Below are 27134 nucleotides of genomic sequence, written 5' to 3'. Positions count from 1 at the left end.
GCCAAACTCTCCAACTCTTCTGTTTTGGTTCACTAGAAAAATCAGCAGCAGGCGGATCCTATCTCCATTCATCAATAACCAAGCGAAGAAATCTCTGTGCTCTGCTCTACCGTCTGTGCTCAGACAGAGCTGCCTACAGCGAGAGAAGTAACCTGAGCCAGACGAATGCATTCATGCAAAGTTGGGTCCCCTTCCATTCACGGATTCAAGCGCTCTAAACGCTTGGAAAATACCGCAAACAGCAAACCCGTTTGAACTGTCATCGTGAACGGTTGTGTTTCGTTTGCGCTTTTGTTTTTTTTGTTGTTGTTGTATTTCCCCTCACAATTACGATTCAGTCTGAAGGACTGAGCCGTGTTGTGTTTCGCAAAACTCCGTTGCCCTGGTGACTCCTGGCGCAGTGTTAGTACTATAGGGAAAAAAAAGGAACCCCCAACATAAACGTAAAGTCTCAGGTGCGGTTGTCTGTGCTGGTACCGCCTTACGCTTAACTTAACCCATACCAGTCCGCGACAACAGTGAAGTAAAACGGTGTGGTCTCCGCAATCATCACGAGAGGCTATAGAGAGGTGTGTATCGACAGTGTCAGAGCCAGAGGTGGATTAGCGGTGTGTGCGTCCGCTCGGTCGTCCGACTAGACTTGATCAGCGAGAAACAACAAACAGATAGTACAGGTATCTCGGGCAGGTCGCGCGGTACCTGCGAGTTTGCTTGCGTGCATTAATTTTTGTGCGCTGTTGGGCAATATCGGTGTTGTGTGTGTTGGCACGTTTCGAAGTAGTTTGGTGACAGAATGAAACCTTTATTGGCGAAGACATTGTGCAATTAGTTAGGAGAAAGAGAGAAACAAAACCGATTGTGTTGGATACCAGATTGGGTCCTTGGTCCAGTTCCTGGAATGTTAACTCGTCAGCACTCGGGTGGGTGGTGTTAGTGTCGGAAATAACGCGAACCACGAAGCGAGCAGTTCCGTTTGTACTGGACGGGGCGGATAGTCTGCACGTCCAGGAAGTTAGACTTGCTGACCCAGTGGGAGATAGACGCCCACTGAAGAATTATCTATAATTATTTGTAGCGAATTAGTCACGGGACTTGGTGGCAGAAGCGACGAACGTGTGTTCTCTGTGGGTGGACTATCAGCTGCATGTCGCAGTGCACAAATAAGCAAAAAATAAACACGGCCTACTAGTAACTGATGAGGGAGCATTGTACCCGTAGTCGAGCAGGTAGTTGACGAACGGATGTAGACCCGTAAACAAAGAGTGCCGTGTATTTCTGCAAACAGCGCAAACCTTGCGTAAAATTGTGACGATCAAAACAGGCGACGGTGTGTTGCAAGGCTGTGCCCGAATGAAGTTGAAACAATAAAATAAATATTTGTACAGTTAATCGTTGAATGGTGTGCTAGGATTTTGTGTTGAATTTGAATACTCGCTTCTTCCTTGTGATCGAAGATTCCTGCAGTAAAACTGTGTTAGTACGCCCGACACTTCATACGTAATCATTCAATATTTGAAACCGTCGGTAGCACGATTGACAGCAAGAGTAAAAAACCCAGAAGTGAAGGCATTTGCTCCGGAAAGCCCTGTGTGGTATGTTTATGAAGTGAAGAGCCAGTGTGTGCGTGTGACTTGTTTTTAGCAACGCTATTTTCGGTGTGGTTTATTTTGGTAGCCTGAACTCTGTGGTATTTCGCGTGAGGAACATAGAAAAGAACACCGTCACCGTCGAAGGGTTTCTGTTTCTGAGGTGAGTACGATGTGGAAATCGACCTGGCTTGACCTTCCGTTTTTTTTTGTTTTGGTTATATGAATGGATTGGAGGAAAAGATGTTCTGCTTGTGTTGTCGAATATCACGTTTTAGATTTCGATTCTAGCTATAATCGAAATATTGAATCTGGGGTAGAGCCCAAAACAATCTTAAAGAAAAATCTGAGTCTTTCTTTGACTATTGCAAATAGGCAGCTTTTCGCGTACCTGTTTTCTACTTGTATGGTTCTAAAACAAGTCAAAAAACATCACCAACAGCATGGTAGATGGGTGCAGTCCCTGAATCTCTGATGCGTACCGCACAAAAAACATGCAGAAAAAAACGCGTAACTTCGGAAATTCGCATAGAAAAAACGGTAAAACTATAGAATTTTTAATTTTTTGTTGCATTCATGAAACATCGGGATCTGGTATTATTTTGACAAAAATTCGTTTGAAAAAAGAATCGGCTTGACATTTGAAAAAAGAATCCGAAATTGAAAAAAAAAAAAGAAATTGATACCAAATGTCTTAGAAATCAGATATAATCTCGAAAATATTTTTTTGTTTGAAAAAATCGTAATATTTCTAAATGTCAGAGTCAGACGAAAAAAAAAATCGGTATAACGCAGATCCCAACGTTTCGGCATTTCCAAGACAAAACAAAAAAAAAAACAAATAACTTCAGAAATCCGCGTAAAAAACGCGTAACGTCGAAAATTCTCGTAAAAAAAGACCTCAGTGCACTGTGGCCCGAAACGGGAAATTGCTTGTTCGGGAAAGTCTTTTGAACTTCTCCTATTATCTTTTTGTTCGCCAATGCCAAGATAGGGTCTGAAGTCAACAGCAGCCTTCTTCGATGTTAACGATTCTGCTAAATGTTCTAGCATGATGCTCTCCAGAGTTCCGGATACTTTCATACTATGTTCGCACTATGAGTTAAAACGAGCTGGTCGACAACAGCAGTTTTCATCAAAGTAGCCGTGTAAATCTAATAAAACAAAATTGGAAATTGGTTCAACCTTTTTTGTTTTTTGTATTAAGAGATGACTTTTTTGATCATTTGTTGCTCAATTTTTTTTTTCACCTAAATGGCCAACGTTTTGAAAGAAACCTTCGCTATTGATTAATCGACCTCATCAAAATGATCTTCTTGTGTATTGAACTTTCTTCAGTATTCGGAAATTCTTTAATGATATACTGTAAAATGTCATTATTACTCTTACCAGCAATCATTAAATCCGTTAGCTTTTTGTAAGCCAAGCACTTCCTATATCCCAAGAAAATCATTAGCTTGTTAAAATGAGTAGAATGTATTTATTCTAACCAAAACTCATTGTGCGTCGTTTTCCGGTTGTTACAGAATATTCGGTACACAAGTGGATAAGCAAGAAGGGCCAGTATCATAGTCGAGATAATGAAAATTTCTGTTCATAGATTCATCATGGCCAACTAGTTCGGAATAACCATATTGCACAGTGTCTCTAATCCGCACACGGAACCCCTCGCGAACGTGAAACAACCAAAATATTAGTTGTTTTTCTGAATTTGATTGGTTAAAATTTGGTACAACTAATCGTTGTTTTTTCTAAACTGTCATTTTTGTTTTTCGATTAAAAGAAACGATGGTTGAAATAACAAAATTTTAGTTCAAAAAAAGATGCTGTCAGTTAGTCAAGACACACACCTTTCAATTTCAATAAAGATTTTGGTTACAACAACCGAACTTGATTTTTGATTTAACAGTTATGTGAGTTGAAAAACAAATTTTAGTTTGTTTTAGATATTACGATTAGTTATTTCAACTTAAGCAAAATTATTGATTTTGAATGACAATAAAATATTCCTTATTGATATACGTGCTGATTTTTTAAATGAAAATTCGGTTTGTTAAGATATATAAAAAATATGTAATATTTAATATGAAAAATATACTGTCTTTTAGTAGTGCTGGTGTCAACGAAACTTTCTAATTGTGACCACTATATTACTTACGAACAAAAAGTCGAACCGAATGCACTAATTTTTATTTTTTGAGCCATTGCAACTTACAGTTTCAACAGATTACATGAATGAATATTAAACATTTTCAATTTAATCACTTTGTTCATACAATTTTTGTACATGACTTGAAGATAACATGATGCTCATTCATTAACATGCATTTCACGATGGATAATCAAGTTGATTTTGAGACCAAAATTCAAACGCATGCAATTCACTGGGTTCTAGTTTTGGTTAAACACGTTTTGTTAATTGCAATATCTCTAACGGCTATCAGTTCTGTGCATAGCACTACTTTATATCAATCGTTTCTTCTTGTAATACCAGGCCAGTAAAGATGTAGATAATTTATCATCACATTAATATTCTGACAACAAGTGTTATGATAAACATTAAATTACTGTCATTCAAAAGTTACTCTTCACGAGTTTTACAAACGTATATTAAGCGAATTTCGTTTGCATGAAAATGTTTAAGATATGTGCAATTCAAATAGCAAATTGGTTGAATCAACTAATTATTAGTTAAAACAACAACTGCAAAAATCGAAAATTGCTAGATCGTAATTTTTTGATTGGAGGGTTTTCCGTGCAGTTGCTCAAACTCAATTGAAGTAGTTATTTTGTTACTAAATTAATTAAAATTAAAAAAAAAACCGCATAGCTCTGAAAATTCGCATAAAAAAAAAGAATTATTCAGAAAATGGCTTAAAAAGTCATAGACTGATAATTTGCTTAAAAATCACATGACTTTAAAAATTCGCATGAAAAACCAACAAAACTTCCATAACTCTGAAAAAATCGCATAAAAAAGACCTTAGTGTATTGAACACTTGTAGGACTAATTTGAAACTATTATTTTGCTAAAGAAAGTATAACACATGGATCAATAAGTCCCGAGACTAAAGCAGAGATGGCGCTCGTAGTAAACCAGTAACCACGTCTTTCTAGAGTACTAATCTTTGTTTAAAACGGGTCAAAATTTTAAGTCGATCCGACCAGAAACAGCTGAGTTATCGAGGTTGGAGTAAAGTCGTTTTGTAGTTTGTTTAAAAAATGGAAAAAACCGAGTTTCGTGTTTTGATAAAACATTGTTTTTCAATGGGTAAAAACACCGTGCAAGCGAAACAATGGATTGAAAAATGTTATCCGGACTCTTTTCCATCAAAAGCAACGATTTGTCTGTCGTTCGACGAGTTTAAACGTGGTCGTACCGACACAAATGACGCGGAACGCTCGGGTAGACCTGTGGAAGCCGTTACACCGGAAAATGTGAGTGAAGTGACAAAAATTATAATGAAAGATCGTAAAGTGAAGCTCCGTGAGATTGCTGAGATGACACAGATATCATATGGAAGTGTATTTACTATCTTTCATGAAAAATTTAGCATGAAAAAGGTTTTTTCCAAGTGGGTGCCGCGATTGCTTTCGATGGAACAAAAACACCCTGCCACAAGTCGATGAAAACAATGGCGAAATTGAACGAATTGGGCTTTGATCTGCCTTCCCACCCCTATACTCGCCAGATTTAGCCCCCAGTGCCTACTGGCTCTTTGCTGATCTTAAAAAAATGCTCCAGGGAAAAAGATATGGCTCAAATGAGGAGGTCATCGCTGAAACTGAAGCTTATTTTGAAGCGAAAGATATTTTTTTTAAAAAATATGGTATTGAAAAATTGGAAAAACGTTGGAACCGTTGTATCACCCTAAAAGGTGATTATGTTGATGAATAAAAAAATTTTGCAAAAAAAATGTTGTTTCCATTGTTAGTCTCGGGACTTATTGATCCATGTGTTATTGATACGTTAAGGCGTTTAAGAGTTATACAATGTTTTTGAGTTTTTTGAAGGTATTTTAAGACTATTTCAAATGAGTTAAAAAAATAACACCCTTCCAATTTTCTCTCAAAGGTTCACTTATATTATGACCTTTGAGGAACCGCATAGGATACATTTTTTATCGATCAGGCCAATCCAATGAATAATATTTGAAGGTTGACTAGTTTTTAATGCAAAAACAATTTTTACTGGTAGCTCATATAAGAAAGCTTTGTTTAGCAAAATTGTGCGCAATAATTAGTTCAACAACTCTTCTGAAGACAACTTTTCCATAGAATGTTTCACCAAAAAATTAAAACAAAAAAAAAAAGATTTTCCTGGACCCACCCTACTTTTACTCGGGAAAATTGACGTAACTCGATCAAATGAAAAGCTAGAAAAGTGCTTTTTTCAGTAAAGTTGCACAGAATAAAATTTCCTGCTACTTTATTGTACAATGAAATCGTTTTTGAATTCAATCAAGAAAGTTAGATTTCAGATTTCAATCTAAATAACGACCACCCTAGTAACTTTTTACATCAAAAGAAGTGCCATTTGATTACAAACACGCTAATATCCCGTTTCAGGTCACTGTTCAGTGTACCGTCGTTTTAAATGAGCAATTGCAGACATTAGCAACAGCAGTAAAAATTGCAAAATACACACTTACATTTTCTTCCCGAATCTCGGCAAAACTTTACCCAGTTTTGAACAGCCGAGTATTTTTCATTTGACAGATAATTTGCTTTTACCGAGATTTTCGGTTTCGAGAGAACTATAAAAATTACCGAGATCTTCGTCGCTTTCGGAAATAAATTACCGAAATTATCGGTGTTCAAGCATCTGAGCTGATGCCGAGATTTTAAGCAAAAATCAAATTTTAAAAATAAAACAAACATTCCAGTCGAAACTTGTTATCATTGGTTGTTGAACTAATAGGCTAAAAAATGTAAAATAAGAAAAATATGTCCCATGAAGAAAATATTGTCAAACATATACATACGTAGAATGGATGCACTTCCATGTTATTTACCGTAGAGAACACAATTCGATTTTCCGCAGAAAATCAGATTCCGGCTACAACAAAAATAATGGCTCAATAAACCATTAAATATTTAACGAAATATATCATACCGTAGTCGAATCAATTTCATGCAGTAGATTAGCGTAGCGAGGATCCACAAATCCACAAATGAACACATGCACTTATTTACATCACTCAGTTTTGCACTGAAGAAAAACGCCTACTTTGATGAATCACCGAATTTCGGTTGTCTAAAAGTTGTTTACCGAGATTTCGGTAAGTTGATATCATTAGTTTGCTGATTTCGACAAAACGACCAATTGCTGGAAAAACACGGTAATTTACAAAACCGTCTTCATTAGAGAAAATAATTTATTTTGCACAGACGGAGATCAACTCGGCTCAAGATTGATGTTCAAAAAGATTTTTAAATGCACTTTCTTCAAACCAGTAAACTGTTACTCGTACCAAAAAAGTGTCTAAGAAGAAGTTGTAGGGAAACAATTGAGCTCTCTTGTGCACTGAGAAAAGGTTAATCCTTTTCCACGAGTTAGAAAATCAACCGAAAAAATGAACAAAAATTTCATTCGGCACGTTCATTTTTTTCCGAAATTTTCCAACCTATTATTAAAACCATTTGACTTTTCCAAAACGAAGTAATTGTAGCTAAAACAATATGAAAGCAAAGTTTTCTATGAATAATGGATTCTGATTTCACAGATCAAAAGCAATATATTTTTTTTAGTTACGTTTCTCAAAAAAAAAAGCAATTTTTGAGATATTTAGACATGCAATTCAAAGAACACTGGTTTTTGATGAATTACGTCGGTTTTTAATTCGTGGAAAAACTGTTTTTAAAACACCCAATTGACTCTTAGACATTTTTGCACAAATAACAGTATCTGAGTGACAACATTGCAGTTATTGATTTGATAAAAACTACTCAATACAACAAAAATGCAAGATCGTTGAATCTTATTTCTAAATATTTCGAAAACGGGTACGTTTTGGGGAAAAATCTCTATGAGTAAATTTATTGATTTATTCACTGAAATATGGTTCTATAGAGAACCATATTTTAGAGCCTGAATAATTATTTTTCATCAAAAACATAACGTTTTCGAAACTGTATCCTAATCAGATTTGAGTCAAACTGATCGCTTCATCTGCACTGAAACAAATGGTCTGCCATACTGAAGACGTGAACAAATCTTTGTCCAATTTCTAAAATATCTCCTGGAATTGATTCAGACGAAGATGAACGGTGATTTACTTCTCATTCACAAAATTTTAACTTTGTACTCATATTTGGGTTAAATATAACCAAATTTAGGTCAAAACAACACACTTCAAATGATTAGAGAAGAAACAAATCGAGAACACAGGCTGTGAGTTATTACACGGAAAGACCGAAATTAGCATTTTGGCGAAAAAATTAGTTGATTTTCTGATTTTGGTTAGTTATTTTTTGAGACAACTAAAAAAATCTTACTTTTGCTAATTTAGATTTTCTAATTCTAGTTCCCTTAATAATAATAAAATATTTGTTGAAATGGCTATTTTTTTAGTTGAATTCACCAATTAAACGTGGTGTCATTTCTTAGCTAAGGCACACTTCATATCCATTCAACTAATTTTTTAGTTGAATTAGAGAATTAAAAAGTTGTTTTCAACTAACATAAATGGTTGAATGGGTTTCTGCAATTCGCAGCTATATGGCGCTCTGTCACCGAAAAATCGTTAACACCGTAATGACTACTAGCCACTAGATGACACACTACTATCGAAAAAAATTTCAGTCGCGGTTATCTTTTCTATATTGGCAGGTATAAATACGATGTTGTATTGGAGAAAAAGACATAAGCGAAACATAAACTTCTTTTTGAAAATTTTACTTCTAAATCGCTGTTTTCTTCATTCGACTTCGCGAAATCGACTCTCTCACTGAAAACTTTGAGCACTCGGAAAACAAAAACCGAATACAAGTAGTACATCGGACGGCGTAGCCCGGAATGAGAAGATACAAAAAAACATCATTTGACGTGTACAATTAGAGTGCAACATTCGAAAGAGTGCAACATTTCACTGTTTCGCGTAAAAACATTATTACCCACAATCGCTTCAACTGCGCACAAATTCTGAATAAATACACTTTCCACTAGCAGTTTACGTCATTTTTACATATCGGTTCAGAAATTTATATAGGGATATATCGTAACACATGCGAAAAACATCTAAACAATTTGCGAGCAGTTTCAACAATACTGTCCCTTTTAGCTTTTTAATGGATTGTTTTGCTTTGACACTGCTGTCCTTCAGTAATGACGGTGATAGATAAATAGAATCAAATTTTCTGATTTTAATAACGAAATAAGTTGTCAATGAGAATTTCGTGTTGGATTGAAATACTGTTGGTTTGTGTCCAGAATATTCGCCAACTAAACACATTCTCTAAAAATAAGAGTTTTTTTCAGCACAGTAAATTCTAAATTTTAACTAATTTTATAGTTATTTTGGAAATTTTGTTGTTAAAATCAACTAATTCAAAAACAGTAATACGAATTAGGCGCAGAGCTAATTTCGGTCGTTCCGTGTATAATTCCTCCATGTTGGAATGTGACAGACACATATATATTAAAGTGAGTGAGTGTAATTTATGGAAAAAAATAGTATGCCAAGTGGATTTTGTGACAAAGTTTATATGTCTCGAAAGTCTAATTAAAATCTGAAAGAATCCTTCTGAAGTTACCCGTAGTCTTTCCAGGTTTACTGATGTTAAACAGATATCTGCCGTCCTATAAAAATCCTCCGAAAACCTTAAATCTGCTTCAAATGTTTGATATCTAAACCATGCAATTACTAATTTTCGTCGGATATTCTTCGGGAATCTTGTGATACATTAGAAGATCAAATTTTTAGTTTAGTTTCGAAGATCTGAAATAATGTTCCTTATGATTATTGCAAGAATCGCCTCATATTTTTGCCTTTCTCTATAGAAAGAATTGCTGGAAAAACCGACTATCGAACGTAGCCTCGGAGACCCATAGTGTTATATACCAATCGATTCAGCTCGACGAGATCGGAAAATGTCTGTGTGTGTATGTGTACATTTTAACGAATTTTTTTAAAGCGCAATTTCCTTAGAGGTGGCTTAACCGATTTCAACAAGCTTAGGCCATTAATAAAGTTCGTAGATTAATGGCGTTTTTCATTGCAAAACACTGGTGGCGTGGATTGCTCTGGTTTTGCACTTTCGAGCAGAAATCGCAATGAAACACCGTCAGAATGTTACATTTCTGCTCGAAAGTGCAAAACCAGAGCAATCTACGCCACCAGTGTTTTCAATGAAAAACGGCATAAGGGACTGTCCAAAAAAGACGTCACGCCGCAAGGGGGAGAGGGGAGTATCATAAAACGTGACCTTTTGTGACAGGGGGAAGGGGGGGAGGTTTTTGGAGTGTGACGTCCAATATTTTCAATGAGCGCATTTTTGAAATACCTAATTATATTACTGCTTTGCCCTATTTCCTGAAAAAAAACTCCACAATGAATGTTTGCATTCTATAGGAAAACGTGTATTTGTTGATGTAAAAGCTTCTTCTTGTAAATTCAGAAATGAGTGATGCAGGAAATCATTTCTGTTGTGATCAGCAAAAGTGCACGGAGGAGCGAGTAAATTAGCGAAAAAATCGTCAAAAAAGCGTGATTTCTTTTATGGACAGCCCCTAAGTGGCTACGACTTCTGGTTCGGAAGATATGATGGTATAAGTAACGTTACCGACAAAACGCATTCCTTTTTTACCGCGCAAGTTTCTCGGAGATGGCTGAAACGATTTCAACAAACCTAGACCCGTTTGAAAGCTATTGTTGGGCTATTGATCAAGTTCGAAGATCAAATGACTGCGACTTCTGGTTCCGGAGATATGATGGCATAAGCGACGTAATCGACAAAACACGTTGTTTTTTACAGCTCTGATATATATGGGTGCGAATATTTTGGGATCCTCTCTAATTTCGTAAGGCGGTAGTGCTAAACAGTTTGATTAGCATCACTCTTCTCATACTAATAGGCAACGCAAATGTCAAGCACTTGGTTGGAAAAATGATGCCTACTATGAGACATAAACACTGAAGCATGCTTTTGTGAACTACTCGATTCAATCTGAATCAATTGGTGTCAAAAATGAGCCCAAATTAGTGTCACAAATAATTTAATAAAGAGATAAAAAAAATTTTATGAAACTTTTTTGAAGAAAGAGAAAGGCATTATCACATCACTTTAACTTTTAACTCTGTTTTGTTCTCAAGTTAATGGTTTGGCAAGGCATCTGCAATTGTTCATTTAATCACACGAAGACTTCGTAATTTTTTCAATTCATTCTATTATCGAAAGCCATGTAAATCAAACGATTTTGTCATTACTACCGTGGGTTTTATTGTAGAGCTGGTCGGGTACACATTTTTTTAAACCCGTACCCGACCGCAAACAAAAAACCCCTACCCGTGCACGTTACGAACCCGAGAATATTTTTTCTTCCAAAACCGAACCCCTGGTAAAAGTTATAAAAAATAATAAAATTCTTTACCCATACCCTACCCTAACTCGTCAATTTTGGTGGAGTATCCGGTACGAATACCTGAAACCCCACCAAATTTTTGAACTCGAACTCGATCCGTACTCTTTCAAAATTAAAAAATCGTTACCCGTACCCGACAAACATTTTTCTTTCTGAACCTGCGACCCGTACCCGAACTAATCAGAAGACTTTATTTAGGATAGGAAAACTGGTTTAGTTTTCCGAATAGAAATGCAACTGTTTTTTTTTGAGGATCCTTGTAAAGCCTCTCGGCAAAGGTTGCCGAAACAGGACGAAAACTGATATGTTCAATGTATTTTCAACGAAGCTATGACCACAAGATTCAAACGATAATTTCGAAACTTTATACCAATCCATAGATACCATTTTATGCTACCACATCTTATTTGACTAAGAATACCCAGAAGAGAATGAAATAAACTTCTGAAGGGATAATCAGTAACGCAAAATTATTCAAAAAAAATTCTTACAAAATGCGTATTTCCGGAACGGATTGGATGAGTGAATACCGAAAATCGATGTCTGAGGTGGTTCTAAATTCCAAATTGAAGATTTCCGGTTCATTGCAATTCTTGAAAAACCCTTACAATATAGATATTTTCAGAACGGGTTTGATAAGAAGATGCCGGAAAACGACGATTGAGGTGGCCCCGGAATCCAAGATGTCGATTTCCGGTTTTCTGGAATTTTCTTAAAATCCTCAAAAAATGCATATTTTTGGATGGGATTTGATGACTAAGGAGTGTATCGGAAAGTAGTTAGCAATATTGATTATTGAATAAAAAAGCGAAAAAAAGAATATTTTGACATCAGTTTTCGATATATTGTAGAAAAATTACATTTTTATGCATTTCACTGATTATATTGAAGAAAACCCTAGTTTCTGTGAAACGCTCGCACTTTGGACTTCTTCATTAAATTCTGGTGGCAGCTGCCTAGTTTTTTTTTAACTCCTGCATGTTTTGGGACACTGTACCGTCCTTCCGAAAGTGCTTCTTGACAATTGCTCAATACCTTTCAATTGGCCGAAGATCTGGGCAGTTCGGTGGGTTGATGTCCTTTTCCACGAATTATACATTATTTTTTGACAATCACTGTAGAACGGAGTTGGCGTAGTGGGCTGAAGCCAAATCCGGCCAGAAGAGAGGAGGAGCATTATGCTTTCTGTACAGTGGCAGCATTCTCTTCTTCAAACATTTTTCCTCGTACACCTTGGTGTTAATTGTGCCCTTCGTGAAGAAAATCGACGACCGCAAACCACAGGTACAAATTGCTTGCCAAACCAACACCTTCTGCCCAAACTTGTCCATTGCCACCGTGGTGTCAGCGTCGTCCAGGTCCTGGTACACCGATTTCGTATAATATTGCGGTCCGGGCAGCGCTCGAGAGTCTTCCTTGGCGTAGGTTTCGTCGTCGATCAGGATGCATCCGTCTTTATACTGTAGAATCCAGTTATACAGTTTTCGCGCTCTTGTTTTGGCCTGAACTTGCTGTACCAGGGACTTTTTCGGCACTTTCATCCTCTTGTACGTTTTCAGGGAGTTCCGAACTTTGATCCGTTGAATCATACCGATGCTGGTGTTGAACTGCTTAACCAAATCACGCGTCGACGCCGATGGGTTTTCCCTGATGTACTCAATCACTTTTAAATCCCGGCCGGGCTGGCTGGGACCCGTTTTCCTACCGGATCGGGGCAAATCCTTCATGGAAAGGGTCTTACCGAACTTCTCGATAATATTTTTGACACTGGTGTGGTGCACTTTCACCAGTTTTGCAATTTCGTTGTACGTGACACCACTTTCTGAGCAGCAAGTGTGCAGAATTTTTTTTCGCGTTTCCGGATCAATTCGACTCATCATTGAAACGATAAACCGTACCGAATACAATCGATTGCACAGCTGTTATTGACATGTAAACAAACATGTCACCGCAAAACACGCTGCAAAAAATTAAGCCATTTCAGAGTAATAACTGTTTGAATGTTGCTAACTATTTATCGATACACTCCTTAAATGCCAGATAACAATTTTCGAGGCCGTTCCGAATTTTAGATTCATTGAAATTTTCTGCATTTACTCTTCAAACCCGTTCCAACACATATTGTAACAGTTCGGCTGAAAAGTTCGTATCGTTTAATAGAAACACACATCTTTTTGCCAAAATTCGTTTCTATTATTCAACATAATTGCCATCAGAGGCGATACAACGATTATAGCGATCTTCCAACTTTTCGATACCATTTTTGTAGTACGATTTGTCCTTTGCCTCAAAATAGGCCTCAGTTTCAGCGATTACCTCTTCATTTCTTCTAATTTTTTTACCAGCGAGCATTCTCTTGAGGTCTGAGAACAGGGAAAAGTCACTGGGGGCCAAATCTGGAGAATACGGTGGATGAGGGAGCAATTCGAAGCCCAATTCGTTCAATTTCAGCATGGTTTTCATCGACTTGTGACACGGTGCATTGTCTTGATGAAACAAAACTTTTTTCTTCTTCAAATGAGGCCGTTTTTTTGAAATTTCGTCCTTCAAACGCTCTAATAACGCTATATAATAGTCACTGTTGATGGTTTTTCCCTTTTCAAGGTAGTCGATGAAAATTATACCATGCGAATCCCAAAATACAGACACCATAACCTTACCGGCCGATTGTTGAGTCTTTCCACGCTTTGGGTTCGGTTCATCGCGTGCAGTCCACTCAGCTGACTGTCGATTGGACTCCGGAGTGAAGTGATGGAGCCATGTTTCGTCCATTGTTATATATCGACGAAAAAAATCGGTTTTATTTCGATATAAAAGCTCCAAACACTGCTCAGAATCATCAATTCGTTGTTGTTTTTGATCGATTGTGAGCTCACGCGGCACCCATTTTGCACAAAGCTTTCTCATATCCAAATATTCGTGAATAATATGTCCAACACGTTCCTTTGATATCTTTAGGGTGTGAGCTATCTCGATCAACTTCACTTTACGGTCATTGAAAATCATTTTGTGGATTTTTTTCACGTTTTCACCGGTAACAGCCTCTTTTGGACGTCCACTGCGTTTATCGTCTTCGGTGCTCATATGACCAGTACGAAATTTTGCAAACCACTTACGAATTGTTGCTTCGCCCGGTGCAGAGTCTGGATAACACTCATCAAGCCATTTTTTGGTATCGACGGCACTTTTTTTCATCAAAAAGTAATGTTTCATCAACACACGAAATTCCTTTTTTTCCATTTTTTTCACAATAACAAAAGTAGCTTCACTCAAAATGCAATATCTCACAAACTACTAATCAGACAGCTGTCCCGAAAATACCCATATTGTAAGAGTTTTTTAAGGAATATCAAAAAATCGTAAGTCGCCATCTTGGATTCAGTTAAAACACCGTTTTCCGGCTACTATTTGTCATAGCGTCGCGGAGAAATGTGATTTAGTTCCGGGAACCGGTATATTCGATGTGAGTTTGTGTGGTCTTCAACTCGCAAGACCTGTAAACTAGAGGAATGAATTCATTATTTTTTGAAAAATTGGATCAACTTCACATCTTTTTCTTCGAAGGCAAACTTTTGAATTAGCAGCTATTTCACTCATCACCCTGTAACTCCGTAAGCGGAAGTCTGTTCCATATTTAAAAAAAAATTATGCTGCAGTAGTGCCTTTCATTTGAGCCTAAGTTTGTGTCAATCGGTTCAACCACCTCGAAGAAAAATGAGTGCATATTTTCTCTATCACACACACGTACACACACACACACACACACACACACACACACACACACACACACACACACACACACACACACACACACACACACACACAATGTTTGTCTACTCGATGATCTGAGTCGGATGGTATATGAGTGCAAGAAGTTATGGTCTTCTAGCAAAAATGGCTTTAAGCAGCTTAATTCCATATAATTATTGCCTACGACAGAATTAGAAATCGCTTTATCAAGCAAGGGTTTTTACTCTTGAACTCCAGTTATCCAGTTTCGAACACACTACTGTTCATAACCACAACTTCTTCACTTCAAAATATCAAGAGTCGATTACATTTTTCAGAAGAATAGCGAGCTTGAGTCAGTTCGAAGAAGTGCCTACTTGGATCTTTTAACAGTTCACGGTGAACCACGCAAAAGGCTTTATCTGCAAGCGACCGTTTCTAACAGATCTTGTTTACTTTCTGTCTCGATTGTTGTGGTTCGATTATAAAGAGTTGAGGAATTTTCTAGAACATCGTACGTAGATCCGCATGGTTAACTAGCGAAACTGATTAGTCATTAGTATAAGAGTAGAAAGTGAATAAAGTGAAATGTGCTTTTTAAAAAATTCAATATGAATATTGAAAATTATCTAAAATTCGTCATATATGGCAAACGGCAAATTCCCTTTTGTCATGTCATGCCTGCTCATGTTATCACGATTATCTGCTGACGAACGTGTAGAAATGTAAGAAGAGAAAATAAAACATTTCAGCCTAACAAACCTATTGACGGAAAACGCGTTGTCGATCGGAACTAATCTATTTCTCTGCCTTCAATCAGTTCGGTTCCTTCGTAACGAATAATGGGTACACTCACCCACCGGCAGAGCAAACCGACCGAGTCTCCGGAGTTGCGAGCGTCGTATGAATCCAGGAAATGCACGCCATCGCTCGCTTGCTTCATCCATTCCTTCCCCGTCCGACGTCGCAAACACTGAAACAAAAAAAACCGATTGACTCATTCATCAATTTCCCATAAGACTCCCATATCTATTTGGTTTCTTTGTGTACTCAAGTGCCTATGACTCAAGTCAATCAAACTTTGCACTGCAGAACTGCCAGACGAGTCAAAGCCTAATCGATGGGAAGGGACAAAACCGAAGAGAATGAAACCGAAAAACAAGTGAAATTTTGCATTTCCGCTTGGTTTAGTTGCTTGATCGTTTGATCAGAGCCCAGCGTAGTTAGTTTTTTTTTGTCTTCTTGTTTGTTTCTTTCCATGTAATGACTCAATTGGAGACAATCAAGAAAATAATGGGCAATTTTTTTCTTCTATTTGTTTGTATTTATTGGCGTGTACAATTCAATTTTTCCATTGTTTTATGTTTATTTCGATAGACTGTTGACTGAAATCACCGGGCTGAAAAGACGAATGAACTTTATTCGGTCGATGTTTCGACGCTGCTGTCTTCGAATTCGGCGAAGATCCATTCGTGCACTGCCGGTACGTTGATGTTCAAGAACGATTCGAAGTCTCCCGGTTGGCAGAGTCTCTCCGGGATGGAGGATTTCACCTTGGCGGAGATACCCAGCAGAGTCCATCCCTCCGGTTTCTGGATGTACAGAGGAGTTCCCCGAGCGGACTGTTGAAAATTAGTTCCTGAGAAATAAAGATTCATGAATCGGCGAGCAAACGCTATACGATCATCAACTTACCTCTAGTCTTTAGTTTGATAGTGCTATCCGCTACCGCCGGTGCTTTGACTGCCATGGTTGATCCGTAGCAGGTCACCTCCTTCTCCAGTGCTATTTTGACTATTTCGAATCCTCCCAGCCGCTGCCGATGGGTTTGCTGCAGTACGTGAACCGGTTTTTCGTAGATTTCGTTCCATCGTTCCGGTTCATCGTTTAAACAGACGGGCATTCCCTGCCATTCGTCTTCGACTTTCAGTAGCACCAGAGCCAAATCCAAATCATCGTTGAACGTTACGTTCTCTACTTGGAACTTGCGTGATCCCTTGGTTCGCTGCTGCAGTGCCACCAGTCCAACGTGTCCGATCATACCTTCCATCCTTAACAGATCATCGTTGGCATCCCTCAAGCAGCTAGCCGATGTCAACACTAAACCATCCTGATCCAGCAGTGCCCCCTCGCACACCCGGTCCGGTGGATTGAGTTTTGATCCCCGCCACCAGTAGATCCCCACATGCCACGGCCACTCCCCCGGTTCGATCAGTTCACCAGCAACTACCGACTGATTAGTCGATTGCCGAATTCCGCACGCACACTGCTGCCCGTTGGACGAGGCCGCCATCACCATCACCGTGGTCCATCGCACCATCAACAGCCACGTGACGACGGCGAGCAACCGAAACGAATCTATTTGCGCCATGTTGGCTATCACAACTAACTATTGCGCAGCTGATCCGGCTAGCTTTTATAGCGCCCGGGGGGAAAAGTAGCAAATCCTTTGAGGCCTTCATGGCAGCGCAGAACGTCGCCCACCAGGGCCCGATTAGCATCATCATCACTTTGATCAACTCTGATCTCCGGACACCAATTTTGCCCAATTTGCGAGGGTACTTGTTTATTCCGCCAAGACGGATTGCATCGAGGCGAGATTGGATTGGATCACGCGCGAAATCGTTCCTGCTTTCTCGGGTGTCTCGAAGGCAGCAGCACGCGGATAATTGGATCAAATGGAGAACGTTAGCTCGAAGGTCTAAAAATATAAGCTCAATTGAGTCGTCGGTGTCTTCTCTCGTCGGATTTGTCACGATGCGCCCAGCCGGCTTCTGCACTTGATGAGCTGAAATGGAGCCGTTAGAGAATGTCCGCCATGGGATCGGGAACAACTGGATAAGTAGGTTCTAATTCGCTAAACGGGATGCCGAGATACCGCGAGCACGGGACAGTTGTGGTAAAAATTTAGACGGCGTAGTTGCCGTGTTTATGTGACGTGTTTTTTCCTTCTTCTACTTCTTCTAAGCAATGCAATATTAATGATGTCTGATGGATGTACGCTGAACTTGCAAGCGTGCCGAATGCAAATTTTGAATTGAAAATTTCCTCTGTCATCGCCGTTTAAAATAATGTTACTAAATGATGAGTTTCATTGTTTTCTCCGACTAAACTATTCCACTCAATTAATCATTATGTTTTTTTTCTTGACATCCTGGCTTTCGGGACATTCGAATAAGCACCATACCAGACATTAGTGTGTTTGAATGAAGATAAATTTATCTTCTAAAGCTAAACCTCATAGTAAAACTGTCAATTTAATTGTCAGATCCAGTGTTTAGAAGCTTTGTTCTGTTTCCACAACCGCAGACGCTTTGTCAAATCATAAATTTATCGGTGAATATATCATCAAGAAAAAATTAAAATATAGTTCTAGAAACAATTTTCACGGTTAATGATGTAAAATTGGAGAAAATTTTAATATTAACAAAATTCTTGTGAATACTTATTGCCTTTAATAACAAAAATGAATTTTAAAGGAGATCTAATCTCAAATATGGTGCAATTCATCAAGACTTAATTTGTCAAATGACTTAATGTTGAATGAGACTGAATTTTACTGGTTCCGACTGTAACTTTCATTGGGCTAGCAAGGGCGACTGCATGAATTTATCTGCACCGCTTTCCAGTCAAACAGATGTGTGCTTCTGTGGCTCAGTCGATTAACGAACGTCCTTTGTGATCCGATGATTCTCGGTTCAAGTTACCGCTCTCGCTATCAGTATTTTCGTTTTATATTAATGAGTTACATGTTCTTGAACGTGAATTTACGTGAAATGCGACGCTCCATTTAAGTGCGTCTTATAAGATGTAAAATCAAGGTTTTTGCCTTTCTCTATAGAAAGGTATTAGAATTGCTGGAAAAACCGACTTTCGAACGGAGCCTCGGAGACCCATAGTGTTATATACCATTCGACTCAGTTCGACGAGATCGGAAAATGTCTGTGTGTGTGTGTGTGTGCACTTTTAGAAGATATTTGAACGCGCTCAATTTTCTCAGAGATGGCTGAACCGATTTTAACAAACTTGGGCTCGTTTGAAAGCTACTGTCGGGCCATTGATCAAGTTCGAAGACCAAATGGCTGTGACTTTTGGTTCCGGAGATATTTTTTACCACTCTTATACATATAAGGGTGCCAAAATTTTGGGATCACCTCTATTTCCGTTAAGCTCTAGTGCTCAAAAGTTTAAGCACCTCGAAAAAAGCCTTCATGCAAAATTTGACCTAAATCGGACATGGGTAAGGGGTGCTGCCCGGTGGTAAAGGTTTGGCAATTTTTTTTGATGCCAAAACTCTTAAAACTGCATAAAACATCGAAATTTAGTGTCATCTCAAAAAAAATTTTTTTTGAAAAAATCAACTTTCTGGGACTTATTTTGATATTTTTTCTAAGCTTGAGCTTGAGCTTGAGCTTGAGTGACCACCCCTGGTTGCTACTCCGTTACTGATCGGGATTAGCTGAAATTGTACAGGGAGTTTCTAGATGATCCATCCTGGGACTGGTGAATCATCCTTCAATGTACATCTTCTGATAATCCCAGAATTCATTGATCAGTACCGGCGCCGGCCAGGCCCGAACGTAGATCGTCTAAGGAATGGGAAGGGATGTTAGTCCAACACTTGTTGTTACTAGAGGCCGTATATACTACTGCGCACTCCACAAGTGTCACGGGAGAAGGATATTTGTTAGTAAAAATTTCAGTAGTGGTATTATTCGCGCGCGACTTAGTATGTTCCGGTTTCAAGATGCTTGGATGCACCACTAAACTCACTGATTTCCCGAGTGAACGTTTCAACAATATCCTATATTGAAGTCCCGAAAAGTCTTGATTCACAGCTCTTATTCGAGTAAACTGAAGAAAGATTTGCAATACTATCTCGTAACGAATAAAAACTTACCTATTTTTTATAAATGAAATTACGTGTTACAAAATAAACGAGTGAATATGATTTAGACAAAATAGTTGATTCATTGCATTGGCATATTCTAAACAGTTGTTATAAAATCATTATTTATTATTCATTATTCTTTATTATTTACGCTTTATTATTTTAGTTACTTATTAAAATTATTAATTGGTTATATTGGTTGATCTGGGCAGCCGGCTACCGAGAAAAATATTAATTTATTGTTTGAAATATTAATATCTTAGTGTCTTTTTAGTATGTATTCAATATACCGATGTATGTCATCCCTTTTATTAACTTTGTAATATCAACGGATTTGCGCAATAGTTGATTTTTATCATTCAATTTATTATCCTGAAAGACAATCAATAACATGGAAGAAGAAAACATTCCAAATAAAACTTTTCTCCGAAGCTAGACGGAAATTGATAGGTTGAATGAAGAGATAATTTAGTAAAATAGAGTAATCAGAAGTGAAACATTGAAAATATCTGATAACTAAAAGGAAAAAGAAACTCCAGCAATTGTCGCCTTTTACGACATGGAAGCAGGAACCCAGTGGATCAATACTTGATTCAATGTTTTCCGCCGGATTCCACACGGCATCTAGCGTGGTACTGTCCGGAGAGAGCTAATAGGTACTATTAATCTCCTAGTGGACCCCAGCCCCTTTATTTTGATATTTTTTCTAAGTCCCAAAAAGTCGATTAAAAAATTTTTTTTTTTCGAGATGACACTAAATCTCGACGTTTCATGCAATTCTAAGCCTTTTGGCATCAAGAATTTTTTTTCGATTTCGAAAATTTCATGTACTCCCCCCTATGGTGATTTTTCAAGATATATGAAAATTCCACTAAGTGGACTGAGAAGGCTTTTTTTAGATTAGCATCACTGTTCTCATACAAATAGGCAACGCAAATGTCAAGCACTAGTTTGGAAAAATGATGCTGACTGTGTGACATAAACACTGAAGCATGCTTTTGTGAACTACTCGAATCAATCTGCATCAATTGTTGTCAAAATTAGTGTCCAAAATTATTTAATAAAAGTATGAAACATATTTTCATGAGACTGTTATGAAAGAAGAGAAAGGCATTATCACACCACTAGGTGGATTAAGAAGGGTTTTTAAAGTGTGTATTTGTGTTAATTCTTTTTATATCATTTTACTGATTTCACCTTTTTATACTTGCTCCTTATTTAATTTATAATACAATCCTCCGTTGAAGTTTCCCGATTGCATAGAAAACTCTGCGATTATGACTAAAACGTTTCACTGATTTGATGACGATTGTTATAATACTTCATCGTAAGAAATGTATGCCTGAAGTGGCCTCTACATGAGATTTATAATATTATCTAGTACAGAATTTAAAACATATTACATTCCCTCACCAACATGAACTAGGAAAAAATCGTTCCGGATAAGAGAATTTACGGTTAAAAATCAAGATTGTACGGAAGCGTTTATCGCTGGAATTCAAATTAGGAATGGATCTTTTTTTTCTTATTGTAATAAAGGGTGATTTTTTACTGGTATTTTTTTTTGACAAAACTGTTTTTGTACTAAATCGAACCGACTTCAACAAACTTTGGAAGCTACCGTTGGGTTATTGATCAAGTTCGAAGATCAAATAGCTATCAATTCTGGTTCCAGAGTTATAGTGATATAAGCGACGTAATTGATAAACCCCACTCTTTCTCGTATATCTGGACAAGTTCACGGGGTTTAGGGATTTAAATGGTTGATATCTATATTTCTATTCTATTTTATATTACTTATTGAAACAATATCCACTAAAATTTCAGAAACATTCATTATATGTAGCGAAACAATCAAATACCCTTCAATAAAGACTGTATTCGTTCTTCATTTTCGTGTAAAACTTTATAGTCCGGTTTAGCACCGCGGATCCTGAAATATTGGATTTTGAGTTGGTCACTTAAACGCTACTTGGCACGAGAATTATGTATATTTTTTCAAATTATAAATTTGGAATTGTAGCTGAGGGCTGAAGCTACACAACGGTATAGATAACTTTGGTAAAAATCTAGTTGTAATAGAAGATGCTATTCTTCGATTTACATAAAAACGCAATATCTATCCAGCGAGCGGGACTATTGCAACATTGTTTCACGGCAGTAGATACCGGTGACCACAAGCTCATTCTCACGTTCCACGGAACGTTTTTCTGACAGCGCGATTGAATCATATTTTTCAGTGTGCTAGGTATCTGCCGGGTTGGCGGTTTAATGCATACGGCGCTGGTCTTACAAGCCAGTTGTCATGTGTTTGAGCCCCGACCTGGAAGGATTCATAGTGTCAGTAGGATCGTAGTACTAGCTATGTAATGATTCTGTATGCTGTGTATTACATCTTGATGCAGAATATGATATTCTGTTTAAACCGACTTTGTTTTCGATTCATCTGTATGCAGTAGAGCCGACATGGTTAAAAATAATCCTGTCACAATTACAACTTATCTAAGAGGAGACAAACGTTCTCTCTTATCCTCGTATGAAGAGAATGAATCTCTTCATTCAACAATAGAATTGATCGGAAATTCACTGCAGTTTATACAAACTTAGCTCAATAATAGTAAATGGAGTTGGACTGCCTGTCATTTAAATGCAAATTCAAGTAAATCAGTCTATGAAACCTTTTACAATAGTCTATGAAACCTTTTTACAATACCTTCGGAATAAACTATTGGGAACCAAAGTGGCTAATTATGCAATAGTTAATCCTGCAAGCCTACTGGGAGTACAAATTAATTCGGGCAGTTTTTTTGGGGGGTCAAAACTGCATTTATTTTATAATAAAAAGAATTTAAAGATTAATCAAAGTATAATCCTTTGCTAGTTACTACTTTTTCATCCTCCCAGTCAATTTTCGAATTCCAAGGAGATCCAAGTTCGAAGCCAGTTTTCGATTTTTGCGAAAGAAGTAATCTGAGGACCTTCCAGATCGTGTTGCATCCGTCGGAGCAACCAGTAATCAGATGGAGCAATGACAGGAGAATACAGCGAATGCGGCAAAATGTCGTCCACTTCTAATGATTCTGCAGGCTCCTTTTGTATTTGATTCGGATCTTTATTGAGTAGTGCATCCAACTGTTTGTCTTCGATTTTTTTCGGTTGTCCAGAGCGAGGCCTGTCTTCAACACTGAAATCACCATTCTTGAAACGTCGAAACCATTCCCTACTTGATTTATCAGTTGGATCATTATCACCATAAACATCCACAAGCCTAGATGCGATTCAGCTGCAGTTTTCTTCCAATTAAAACTAACTAAACTAACGAAAACTAAAACTTCCCGCAAATGCTGCTGAGTTAACACAAAATTGCTCATAATAAACCCAATGAAAAATACGGTTTTATCTTAAAAAACTCGAAGCAATATGAACTGAATATTAATGTAAGGGATTTTACAGAAGGTTTTTATAAAAACAAGTTGACAAAACTCTAGATAAATTAACGTCAATTTAACAACAAATTAAGGTGTTTCAATTCACATCAGCAATAGGACGTCAAGCCGAAATAGTTGATCTATTTGAAGGATTTAACATAATTTTTGCATTTCATAGGAGTTATTACATACAAACCAATTCGCACCCTCTCATTCTGCTACTAACACAGAAGGCGATAGCACCCAGTCGACGTCGTTCTATTGACCAAATGTCATCATAGACACACGGGGAGAGATGCGATAGGAACTTGTGAGCACCTAGTTATCGCACCTTTTGAGGACCCGTTAGTGTTAGGCAGTGTAAGTTTCGGTTATAATAGCTAGTTTGAAACAACAAAAAAAAAACATTATAAAAATGTGAGAGATGCGGTGGTTTTTGCCTTTCTCTATAGAAAGGTATTAGAATTGCTGGAAAAACTGACTTTTGAACGGAGCCTCGGAGACCCATAGTGTTATATACCATTCGACGAGATCGGAAAATGTCTGTGTGTGTATGTGTGAGTGTGTGCACTTTTCGAAGATATTTCTACGCGCTCAATTTTCTCAGAGATGGCTGAACCGATTTTAACAAACTTATGCTCGTTTGAAAGCTACTGTCGGGCCATTGATCAAGTTCAAAGATCAAACGGCTGTGACTTTTTGTTCCGGAGATATGATGGTATAAGTGACATAACCGACAAAACACGTTGATTTTTACCACTCTTATACATATAAGGGTGCCAATATTTTGGGATCACTTCTAATTTCGTAAAGTGCTAGCACTCAAAAGTTTAAGCACCTCAAAAAATGTCCTCATGCAAAATTTGAGCTAAATCGGACATGCGTAAGAGGTGCTGCCCGGCGGTTAAGGTTTGAAAATTTTCGATCTTGAAAAAGCACCATAGGGGGAGTACATGGAATTTCCAAAATCGAAAATTTTTGTTGATGCCGAAACTCTTAAAACTGCATGAAAAGTCGAGATTTAGTGTCATCTCAAAAAAAAATTTTTTTGAAAAAATCAACTTTCTGGGACTTAGAAAAATTTTGATATTTTTCCAAAAAGTCGATATTTTCAAAAAAAATTTTTTCGATATGACACTAAATCTCGACGTTTCATGCAATTCTAAGCCTTTTGGCATCAAAATTATTTTTTCGATTTCGAAAATTTCATGTACTCCCCCCTATGGTGATTTTTCAAGATAACAGTTCGGCTGAAAAGTTCGTATCGTTTAATAGAAACACACATTTTTTTGCCAAAATTCGTTTTTGTTATTCAACATAATTACCATCTGAGGCGATACAGCGATTAGAGGTCTGAGAACAGGAAAAAGTCACTGGGGGCCAAATCTGGAGAATACGGTGGATGAGGGAGCAATTCGAAGCCCGATTCGTTCAATTTCAGCATGGTTTTCATCGACTTGTGACACGGTGCATTGTCTTGATGAAACAAAACTTTTTTCTTCTTCAAATGAGGTCGTTTTTTTTTTAAATTTCGTCCTTCAAACGCTCTAATAACGCTATATAATAGTCACTGTTGATGGTTTTTCCCTTTTCAAGGTAGTCGATGAAAATTATACCATGCGAATCCCAAAATACAGACGCCATAACCTTACCGGCCGATTGTTGAGTCTTTCCACGCTTTGGGTCCGGTTCATCGCTTGCAGTCCACTCAGCTGACTGTCGATTGGACTCCGGAGTGAAGTGATGGAGCCATGTTTCGTCCATTGGTATATATCGACCAAAAAAATCGGTTTTTTTCGATATAACAGCTCCAAACACTGCTCAGAATCATCAATTCGTTGTTGTTTTTGATCGATTGTGAGCTCACGCGGCACCCATTTTGCACAAAGCTTTCTCATATTCAAATATTCGTGAATAATATGTCCTACACGTTCCTTTGATATCTTTAGGGTGTCAGCTATCTCGATCAACTTCACTTTACGGTCATTGAAAATCATTTTGTGGAATTTTTTCACGTTTTCATCGGTAACAGCCTCTTTTGGACGTCCACTGCGTTCATCGTCTTCGGTGCTCATATGACCAGTACGAAATTTTGCAAACCACTTACGAATTGTTGCTTCGCCCGGTGCAGAGTCTGGATAACACTCATCAAGCCATTTTTTGGTATCGGCGGCACTTTTTTTCATCAAAAAGTAGTGTTTCATCAACACACGAAATTCCTTTTTTCCATTTTTTTTCACAATAACAAAAGTAGCTTAACTCAAAATGCAATATCTCACAAACTAATAATCAGACAGCTGTCAAATTTATACACGTATCTTTTGAAGGTTGGTACTAACTGAAAATGGTATGGATTTAATTCTAGTGGCGCCCTCTCATGGAAACGAAACGAACTTTTCAGCCGATCTGTTATATGAGAAGGTTTTTTTTTAGATTGGCATCACTGTTCTCATACAAATAGGCAACGCAAATGTCAAGCACTAGTTTGGAAAAATGATGCTGACTGTGTGACATAAACACTGAAGCATGCTTTTGTGAGCTACTCGAATCAATCTGATTCAATTGGTGTCAAAATTAGTATCCGAAATTATTTAATAAAAGAATGAAATATATTTTCATGATACTGTTATGAAAGAAGAGAAAGGCATTATCACACAACTAGGTGGATTAAGAAGGTTTTTTTTTAATTTTAATTAGTTATTTAATTCTTGAACAAGCATTTTTCCAGTACATATTTTTTCTGATCGGTTCTCTACAGCTTCTAGTTGGACATCATTTTAATGCAATTGATGGTTTCCAAGTTACAACGATTCGAAGAAAACGATTGCTTGCTAAAAATATATTCGTACTTTCACTATAGAGTCGAGTTAGTCTCTTCACTCGTGCCAAATAAATAGTTTTCCCTACGGAAGATGTGTGCAAAGTTTCATCCGGATTGGAGTAAATCGAGCCACCCTTTGTACTGTTAATTTATAGAATTGCTCAAAAGAGTTACAAATTACGTTTTTCCGAAACTTTAACTTGAATATTTCGAAGCACAATGCGTGAACAAGAACCATACTGGGCCTTATTCTGAATAACAGTGTATTGATTTTTTGAATTCCCTGTTATTTAGAAGACGGACAAATAATTTAAATAGTTAAAATAGATTCGAATTATAAAAAAAAACAAATAATTTAAAATAAAAACACGGGTTTCAAAGTAAAAGAAAACTACGTGATATTGAAATGTATGGCAATTCGAAATTAATTCACTGTACACCTTCAAATCGATTGTATTTATTGAAACGAACCTGAATTTTTATCATCCGTTACTGATTTCTTGCTGGATCATTAAAATTGAAACTTATGTTCTATCGAAACCATACTGTAAATTACACGAGTCTGGATCTGTTTCTTCCAGAACTGACAATCATTCTCATGTACGATTTGTTGTTTACAAGTAGACATTCTGGGGACGGGTATAGCGTGATGGGATAGTCGATGCCTTTCACGCAGCCCGCCTGGGTTCGATTCCCAAACCCGCACATAGGGTCAGAAAGATTTTCTGGTCCGAAGAGGCGAATGACCTAAGATGTTAAAGCCTCTATAATTGAAACAAAAAAAAAAAGTAGACATTCTCGGAATACTTTTATAGCCTCACCCCGGTGTCTCAGTCTACATTAACCACTGATTTAATGGCTTGGTGACACAAACAGAACTATAGTTTGCTGGTGGTCGGTTACTTCTGAAAAACGATTCCATTTTTAAGAAACATTTACTATTGATTCGAAGCTTTTTCTGGTAATTTTAGAGATGCATAACCAGCCGTAACGAGTGTTAGACCGAGAACCGTGTAAAATCAATTTCAACCGAAGCAACACCACAGCCGAGATGACTTGCGGACGGAGAATTCACTAAGTTTGCGAAACAAAAAGC

At 37.5% G+C, this 27134-nt stretch overlaps 2 protein-coding genes across 4 annotated transcripts in view; one reads left to right on the top strand and one right to left on the bottom strand.

The window, feature by feature from the left end:
- The first annotated feature begins 259 nt into the window (after positions 1-259).
- The window catches only part of LOC131432592 (mucin-5AC), a 133398-nt gene continuing 106523 nt past the window's right edge, over positions 260-27134 (top strand). For all 3 annotated transcript variants that reach the window (XM_058598952.1, XM_058598948.1, XM_058598949.1), the window contains exon 1: positions 260-1749. The gene's annotated coding sequence lies outside the window, so the exon portion shown is untranslated. The remainder of the gene's footprint in view (positions 1750-27134) is intronic.
- Positions 16190-17274, bottom strand: LOC131432594 (serine protease 28-like). Its single transcript, XM_058598953.1, has 2 exons — positions 16594-17274; positions 16190-16537 (listed from the first exon to the last, which is right to left on the bottom strand). Exons 1-2 carry the CDS (start codon positions 17267-17269, stop codon positions 16317-16319), a joined length of 897 nt encoding a protein of 298 aa, XP_058454936.1. The 5' UTR covers positions 17270-17274; the 3' UTR covers positions 16190-16316.

This window comes from Malaya genurostris, chromosome 2 (assembly GCF_030247185.1).
Source record: "Malaya genurostris strain Urasoe2022 chromosome 2, Malgen_1.1, whole genome shotgun sequence".
Lineage (NCBI taxonomy): Eukaryota > Metazoa > Arthropoda > Insecta > Diptera > Culicidae > Malaya > Malaya genurostris.
This window is presented reverse-complemented; position numbering and strand designations above follow the sequence as displayed.

What these genes read in the sequence shown, in the direction of transcription:
- LOC131432594 (XM_058598953.1), bottom strand. Translation starts at nt 17,269, where the DNA reads ATGGCGCAAATAGATTCGTTTCGGTTGCTCGCCGTCGTCACGTGGCTG. An exon ending in TATCAAACTAAAGACTAGAG is followed by an intron (nt 16,538 to 16,593) that starts GTAAGTTGATGA and finishes TTTATTTCTCAG; the next exon opens with GAACTAATTTTCAACAGTCC.